General features: G+C 65.5%; 1 protein-coding gene across 3 annotated transcripts in view; it reads left to right on the top strand.

The window, feature by feature from the left end:
* The window catches only part of LZTS2 (leucine zipper tumor suppressor 2), a 44395-nt gene extending 36325 nt beyond the window's left edge, over nucleotides 1-8070 (top strand). For all 3 annotated transcript variants that reach the window (XM_077823285.1, XM_077823286.1, XM_077823284.1), the window contains 3 exons: nucleotides 1225-1815; nucleotides 3699-3968; nucleotides 5036-8070. In XM_077823285.1, the coding sequence (XP_077679411.1) occupies nucleotides 1225-1815; nucleotides 3699-3968; nucleotides 5036-5701 (1527 nt within the window). In that variant the 3' untranslated portion in view covers nucleotides 5702-8070. The remainder of the gene's footprint in view (nucleotides 1-1224; nucleotides 1816-3698; nucleotides 3969-5035) is intronic.
* Nucleotides 8071-8245: the final 175 nt, after the last annotated feature.

The raw sequence follows: 8245 nt of genomic DNA on the forward strand, positions 1-8245 counted from the left end.
CCTGTGGCCTGTTCGGCCTTTGACCTCTCTGCTGAGTCTGCCCAGAACTCATGCCACCCTGGCCCTGTGGGCAGCTGGGCCAAGAAGGTCCTTGTGTGCTGGGGGGCCCAGGGCTGGCTGGGAGCCAGCGATGGCTTTTGGGGGGCATCTGGCTCAAAATGAGCCGATGGCCCCGATCTGCCATACTGGTCCTGACCCGCCCTTATCAGAGGAGGGCAGTTTAGTAAATGGTCTGTTTGGGGGGGGTTCCCCCCTTCATTTCAGCGGGGAAGGGGGAACCACACAGAGGATCTGTGTCCGCTTTCGTCGGGGAAACTGAAAATTTGGAATGTTTTCCCCCGTGAAAACCAAAGGCCGTAGCTTGGCTAGAAGGAACAGCCCCCCTCTTACCCCACATCACCCAGGCAGAGCCATGGGGCTTGGGCCAACTGGCGAAGTAAAATGAATGGCCACTGGTGGATGTTTCTTGTATTGGCATCAGACCTGGCTTGTGCGCCAGTAGGGGGTCTGGCAGGGGATGCTCTCGTTCCCTGGCCTGGGTCTCAGCCCCCCTGCCTGCCTCCTTATTCGGCTGCTACTTTACGGTTTTCAACTGAGGAAAAAATGTCCTTTTCACTGTCTGTACTTGAACAAAGGAAGGCATGGGCCGGGGGCTCAGGAAGGGGTCTGGGAGCCAGGACTCCTGGGTTCTACCCCAGACTCTGGGAGGGAGTGTAGCCTAGTAGTCCAGACTTGCGGGGGCTGGCCCTGCTGCTGATTGGCTGGGTGACCTCGCTCAAATCACTTGCCCACTCTGTGACTCCATTTCCTAGCTGGGGAGTGGATCCCGGTACCGGACCCAACCCACTCTGTCGGACAGCACGTAACATTTGGAGATCCCAAAGCGCATTAGGAAGATGGCATCACTGTCATTTGACAGAGGGGGAAACTGAGGCACAGAGCGAGGCAGTGACTTGCCCAAGGTCACCCTCCCAGCGGTCCGGGGGCCAAACCGGGACGAGAACCCAGGTGTCCTGAGTCCAAGTCCGCTAGGCCACGCTGCCTCCCCACGAGAGTTATGATGAGGTGTTGATCAGAAGGTGCCACGTTTCCTGGCAGGCTGCATAGCCTGGGGCGCTGGGCTGGGTCTGAACACCTGGCGGGGGTGGCACTGTGTTGTGCCGGTGGGGGGGCGTCCTCGGCCCCCGTCCTGCCGCCCCACAGTCTCTGCTCTGTGCGTTTCAGAACGTCGAGAAGACCCTGATCCGCCCGACGGCTTTCAAGCCGGTGGTGCCCAAGGGCAGGAACTCCTCGCTGCCGGGCTACGTGGTGCCGCGGCCCGGGGTGTCGGCGGTCCCCGAGAGCCAGGCCAGCCTCGCCCACCTCTTGGGCGGCACCGCCGCGGCCAGCGCCGAGAAGCACCACTCCCTGAGCTGCCGCCACAGCGCCCACTCGGGCACCCTGTCGGACTCGGGGCGCAATTCCCTCTCCAGCCTGCCGACCTGCAGCACGGGCTGCAGCCAGCCACCGGAGCCGGGCGCCGTCTGCATAGGCCACCTCAGCCTGGACAGTCACGGTGGGTACCCGGAGCGGGGCTCCAGGGGCCTGGCCGGCCCCTCCAACTCGGACAGCGGGCGCTCCTCCTCCAGTAAGAGCACGGGGTCCCTGAGCGGGCGGGGGCCCCCCTCCTCCGACGGCGGCTCCTGCGCCCGCTCCCCCGTCGAGGGCGACGAGGCTCTGCTCGTCCGCGAGCTGGAGGAGAAGCTGCGGGAGCGGGAGGCGGAGCTGCAGCATCTGCGCCGGAGTCTGGACGACAACGAGGTGGCCATCTGCCAGGTACCCGGCTCGGCGGGAGAGCCCGGCCCCCCGGGGTCCTGCCGCTGCGGGCGGCCGGAGGCGCTGGGTGTGTCCGTGGAGGGCCGGGCATGTGGGGGGCAGTTGGGCTCTGGGAGTGTGCATTTGGGGGTCTGATGCCTTTGGGGGCGATTGGACACTAGGAGGTGTCTGCTGGGCGGGGGGGGGCTGGTGCATGTGGGGGGCAGTTGGGAAGGATGGACAGGCCAGCTGGTGAGCAGAGAGAGGGGACATGGGGGGGGCAGAGGTGGGGATGGGCTGCATGAGGGACTGGGGGGGTTGGTGTTTGAAGGGCTGAGGTGGGGGAGGGGCAGGAGGCAGGCTGGTGCATTTGGAGCCCAATTGCTGTGAGCGCCCCCTAGGGGTGCAGGCAGTAAATGCCTTCTGCGCTCCGGAGCTCCCCTTGCTGGGGCAGCCGTGCAGCTGGCCAGCCTGGAGCTGCTGTAACCCCGAAAGAGCCACACTGGGGTGCAGGGGCTCCACAGGCCTGGCCTGAGAGTGCCGCTGCTGAGCGTGGGCTCCCCGTGGAGGAAGGCAGGCCGGGTGCAGGTCTCAGGGTTGTCGGTGGGGCCCCATGTTCTCAGTGTGAACAGGCAGCCCATGAAGCCTACAACACCCAGCATGCAGTGCACAACCTCCTGGGGAGTAGACTTGCCACTGCAATGCATGCTGGGAGCTGTAGTTTTGGTGAGCCACACCGCCACCTGTGCCCAGGCCTGGGCGACGCAATGCATGCTGGGAACTGTAGTCTCCTGACCCGCATCTCCACATGTGCTTAGGTCTGGGCAACACAATGCATGCTGGGAGCTGTAGTCTCCTGAACCCAATATCCACGTGTGCTTAGGTCTGGGCGACGCAATGCATGCTGGGAGCTGTAGTCTCCTGACCCACATCTCCACATGTGCTTAGGGCTGGGCGACGCAATGCATTCTGGGAGCTGTAGTCTCCTGACCCACATCTCCACATGTGCTTAGGGCTGGGCGATGCAATGCATGCTGGGAGCTGTAGTCTCCAGAACCGTATCTCCACATGTGCTTAGGTCTGGGTGACGCAATGCATGCTGGGAACTGTAGTCTCCTGACCCGCATCTCCACATGTGCTTAGGGCTGGGCGATGCAATGCATGCTGGGAACTGTAGTCTCCTGAACCCAATATCCACATGTGCTTAGGGCTGGGTGATGCAATGCATGCTGGGAATTGTAGTCTCCTGACCCACATCTCCACATGTGCTTAGGTCTGGGCGACGCAATGCATGCTGGGAGCTGTAGTCTCCTGACCCACATCTCCACATGTGCTTAGGGCTGGGCGATGCAATGCATGCTGGGAGCTGTAGTCTCCAAAACCATATCTCTACATGTGCTTAGGTCTGGGTGACGCAATGCATGGTGGGAGCTGTAGTCTTCTGAACCACATCTCCACATGTGCTCAGGCCTGGACGATGCAATGCATGCTGGGAGCTGTAGTCTCCCATAACTGCATCTCCACATGTGCTCAGGCCTTGGAGATGCAATTCATGGTGGGAGCTGTAGTCTTGGGGAGCCATGTTTCCCCTTGCGCTTAGGCCTGGGCATTTGAATGCATGCTGGGAGCTGTAGTCTCCTGAACCGCATCTCCATATGTGCTCAGGCTTGGGTGACGCAATGCATGCTGGGAGCTGTAGTCGCCCATAATCGCATCTCCACATGTGCTCAGGCCTGGGCGACGCAATGCATGCTGGGAGCTGTAGTGGGTGCAGGGCACCCCCAGTGTTAGCGGAGGACGGCTGCAATCGGGGGCAGCTCATGGGCTGCGCTGGGTCTGCAGGGCAGAGTCTGGGGGCCGGGCCCGCGCGGGGCCCCCCGGGTGACGCTCTCCCCCCGCCCCAGGTGTACGAGGAGAAGCAGAAGCACTGTGAGCAGGAGATGGAGGAGCTGCGGCAGGGCTACGCCTCCCAGGTCAAGCAGGCGGCGCAGAAGGCCCAGCGCACGCAGCAGGTGCTGCAGCTGCAGATCTTCCAGCTGCAGCAGGAGAAGAAGAAGCTGCAGGAGGACTTTGCCCAGCTGCTGCAGGAGCGCGAGCTGCTGGAGAAGAGGTGCGCCTCCTTCGAGCGCGAGCAGACCGAGCTGGGGCCGCGGCTGGAGGAGACCAAGTGGGAGGTGAGCCGGGACCGGGTGGGACGGGACCCCTGGCTCCAATCCCAGCTGGCCGGGGCCCTTGGAGCCCTGAGGGTGAGACTCGCGGGGCTGTCAGTTCAGCTCCGCCAAGAGAAGGTCGAGGGGGGTACTCGATCCCAGTCTAGAAACACCCACCTGGGGAGCAAATACTCGACGGTGGGCCCTTCGGCCTCGCAGGGCCAGGGCTGATGCCCTTCGATGCCTGGCAGGTGATGCTAGCCAGCCAAAGTGGACGTTTGCACGGGGAGGGTAGTTCATGGTCGGAGCCGTTCCCCCAGGGCTCTGCCGGATTCGCCGTCCCGGGCAGTTTTTAATGATTGCCTCTGTCTGGGAGATCTGCCCTAGGAGCGACTTCGGGGCTGTTCTCTGGCTGGGGTGGAGCAGGCCCAGGAGATGGGGGGCCCTCCAGATAGGGCAGAGGCCAGGCCAGCGTAAGGGAGGGTCCCTGGGCAAGACCTGTTGGTATGGGTCTTGCTGTGGCACCTCCCAACAACCAGGAGAACCCGCGGCCTGGGCCGTGCCATGGGGAGGTCTCTAGGCTCCAAAACGCCCCCCCTCCCCACCCCCTTGCTCCTGGCATCTGGCTGGGCCCCGGCCCCGGGGAGCTCAGACTCGAGGGCTCTCCGAGCAGATCCCCAGCCGCCCATGTGTCCCGCTCCCGTTGGAGAGGGAGCGACCCACTCGCCTCACCATCTTGGCAGGCAGTCGCGGGGGGCTGGCGGGGGACGCTCGTTTAGTGGGGTGGGGGGCTTCTAGTTCTGCAGGCTGCCCCGTCGGGTGCAGAGGGTGCTGGTGCCAAAAGCCGAGCCGCCCCGTTGGGAGGCAGCTGCGGTTCTGGGGGCTGGTTTAGGACGATGTGTCGTTGGCAAACGTGTCGCTTAGGGGCAGGATCCTGGTTCTCGGGGCCACCCCATGGGGGGAAGGAGCGGGGCCTGGCTCGGGCAGCCCCGCGGGCGGGCGGGCGGGCGGTTCTGGAGGCTGGGGGGACCATTGCCCTTATCGTTGGGGCGGGGCCAGCCCCGGGGCCTCACCCCCTCCCCACCCCGCAGGTGTGCCAGAAGTCGGGCGAGATCTCCCTGCTGAAGCAGCAGCTGCGGGAGTCGCAGGTGGAGCTGGCTCAGCGGGGCACCGAGCTGCTGCTGCTGCGGGCCCAGCTGCGGGAGGCGCGGGCGGAGCGGCAGGCGGGCGAGGAGCGGGCGCTGGGGCTGCAGGAGGCGGCCCGCGCCCGGGCGCTGGAGCTGGCCGTGTGCGAGAACGAGGTGCAGCGCCACAAGGGCGAGGCCGAGCGGCTGCGGGAGAAGCTGGGCCGGCTGGAGCAGGAGGCGGCGGGGCTGCGGGGGCCGCGGCGCCCGCCCCGCTGCCCGGAGCCGCCCGAGCCCAGCCTGCTGCGGGCCAGCGACGAGGCCAAGGCCCAGCGGCAGGCGGCCGAGACGCTGCAGGGCCTGCGGGCCGAGCTGCTCCAGGAGCGCCGGCGTGGCCAGGAGCAGCGGGCCGCCTTCGAGGCCGAGCGGCTCACCTGGCAGGGCGAGAAGGAGCAGGTGATCGGCTACCAGAAGCAGCTACAGCACAACTACGTCCAGATGTACCGGCGCAGCCGGGAGCTGGAGCACCGCCTGCACCGGCTCAGCCTGGAGCTGCAGGCCCCGCGGCTGGACGAGCGCGGCCTGCCCGGGGCCGAGATCTGCTTCGAAGAGATCACTGCCACCGAGATCTGAGCCGGCTGCCTCGGGAGCTGGACCCCGCCCCTTCCGCCGGATGGGTGTTCGCCGGCTGCTCGGGGGGCAGCGGGCATAGGGGCCCTTCGCGGACGGGGGGCAGGCTGTGCCCACGGCTGGGCCATGGGGGAAGGGGAGCTGGGCCTGCGGCTGCTGTAGCCCGAGCCTGGGAAGAGCCGATTAACAGCTGATCCCCTTAGCGCTCGGGAGGGGATTAGCGGCACCCGCTCGTAGCCGGCTGGGGGGCGCCGGGATCATGCCTCTGCCGTATGGGCCCCGTCACCTCTCCTGCCGCGCCCCAGAGCCTCCAGCGAGCTGTGAGGAGGTGGCAGGGCTGCTGGCCTCCCCCGAGCCAAGGCCCCTTGTGCTGGTCACGCTCCCCGCCCGCCCCCCCGGCTGGCTCCGGTGTGGTGGTGGGAATGGGGCTGGGCCGTGGGAGGGAGGCCCCCCTCCGCCTGGGAGAGCCGGGTGCCTCCGTGGCTGCCAGGCTCGCTGGCTGAGCGGGGGCTGGAGCGAACTCCAGGCTCAGCGCGTCGCCTGCCAGCCTGCTGTCAGGTGGGGCTCCCCCAGGGGCGGTCTGCGGTGCCAGCCCTCCCCCAGCCAGGCCGCTGTTCTGCACCCCCACAGGCTGCGGGTTTGCCCAGTCAGTGCAGGGTCCAGCCCAGGGCTTGGGATCTCTATGCTCCTCTTCGAAAACCGGCTTCCCCCTTTTGTGGGCCTGCTCCCCGCAGAGGCTGTATTGGCAGGCAGGGCAAAGACCGAGTGGGGCACACGCCTTGCGGCTAGAGCTACGCCCTCCAGGTGCCCATTGAGGAGCTAGTGGGCTATGAGCAGGGCTGCTCTGCCCAGTTCCCCCAGCTCTGCCCTCCGGGTGCAGTCCCCATGCCTGGCATCCCCTGCCCACGGCAAACTGGGTTCAGCATTCCCTGCGTCCAGCCCTCTGCTCTGAGGGATCCTGCCCAGGCTGGTTGCCCCTCTGCGTTTCAAACACCCGGCTTTGCAGGGTTTCGTTTCTGTGCCATTCAAATGTACTCTATTTTTGTAGGACCTACAGAAAGGTGTCTGGACTTCCTGGGTGCAGTAGCAATTCACTAGCCAGCGTCCATGGTGATTCCGCTCCCCATCGCTCAGTGGGGAGGTCTGAGCACACCCCCGCCCTTTGCCTTGTCTTCCCGTGTGCCAAGCTGTGCCCCCGTCCCGGCGCTCCATTGCCAGGGCCCTGCTGCCCTGTTTTGCTAGCCAGCCCCAGCTCAGGGTGGGACCCTCTGCCCCCATCCCATGCGGGACTGGCCCCAGCTTGGCTTTGCCTTTTGCTTCTGGCCCAGCGTCTGCCTCTGCCTGGCATGTGCTCCCCCAGCCTCACCCCCAGCCCACTGGGAGCACCTCTGCATGCCCCACCCCTGCCTGGCCCAGCACCCATCCCCGTGCCCTCCTGTGGCAAGGCAAAGGCAGCCATGCTGTGGGCGGCGGGCGGGCTGTGTGGTGTCTGGCGGGCAGAGGCTGAGCTGTTGCACAGGGCCATGGATCAGCTGCCCCTTTCTCCCTGGCGTGTGCCAGGCTGCTCTGGGAATGGCCCCATGGGCACTACGCAGCCAGGCAGGGACTTTGCTGAGCCAGGCCCTGGGCCTGCCCATGGGGCAGCTGCCCCTTGTGCTGAGCAAGGACCTGGGCACCAGCTCCCTCCAGGGGGGCAGGCTGCTCCAGCCCTTCCTCACTGGGCCCCTTTCCTTACGTTGGGCTGGGCCCCCATCCTGCCCCGGGGTGCCAGCCCTCAAGGCCAGGCTCCTCCTGGGGCCTACTCGTTCCATGGTGATACCAATCCGTAGGCACAGCCCTCACCCAGGAACACAGGGGAAGCTGGAGGGGCAGGGCTGGGGGGCGCCTGTCTAGCTGGAGTGCAGCTGAGGGGCTGGGGCAGCTGCTGTGCCCGGCCTGTGCCCCCCCCCCCCAGGATCTGATGTGCCCCGTCTGGCAGCTGCCATCCCACTGGTACTGTCCCCAGCCTGATCTGCCCGTCCCTCCAGCTACAGCCAAAGCCCCTGAAGGGATGTGTGTGCCTGGGGGTGGGTGGGGTGCTACATACAATACAGGATTAGATCGAATTATTTAAAAACAGCACCCCCCCCATCAGCCCTGTGGTGCCCAGCTGCCCTGGCACAAAGGGCAGGGTTGGCACTAGACCAAAGGAACATCTGCGCTGTGTCCATCCGCTTGTTACCAAGCCGCACCCCTGCCCCGGGCAGCGCCAGCCGGCGTGGTTTGTTCTGTTTTTTTACTTTATTTCTGACCTTGTCTGGTTCTCAGGCTGTGTAAATTTCTTGTACAAACCGAGAGGAAAGTGCTAATAAAACCCACCCCTCTGTTTTTAAGAGATGTGTGTGTTGGGGGGGGGGGGAACGGGCGGATGGGAGGGGGCAGTGTGAGCACCACCCACGGGCCGTCGCCCTACTGTGAGATGCCAGGGGCTGGCCGAACCCGGGTACCTGTAAAGTGCATGGGGTGCCCCCCCGGTTAACAACCTACAGTGGGAGCCAGCTCGTGGAG

This window comes from Eretmochelys imbricata, chromosome 7, assembly GCF_965152235.1.
Source record: "Eretmochelys imbricata isolate rEreImb1 chromosome 7, rEreImb1.hap1, whole genome shotgun sequence".
In the NCBI taxonomy this organism is placed as follows: domain Eukaryota; kingdom Metazoa; phylum Chordata; order Testudines; family Cheloniidae; genus Eretmochelys; species Eretmochelys imbricata.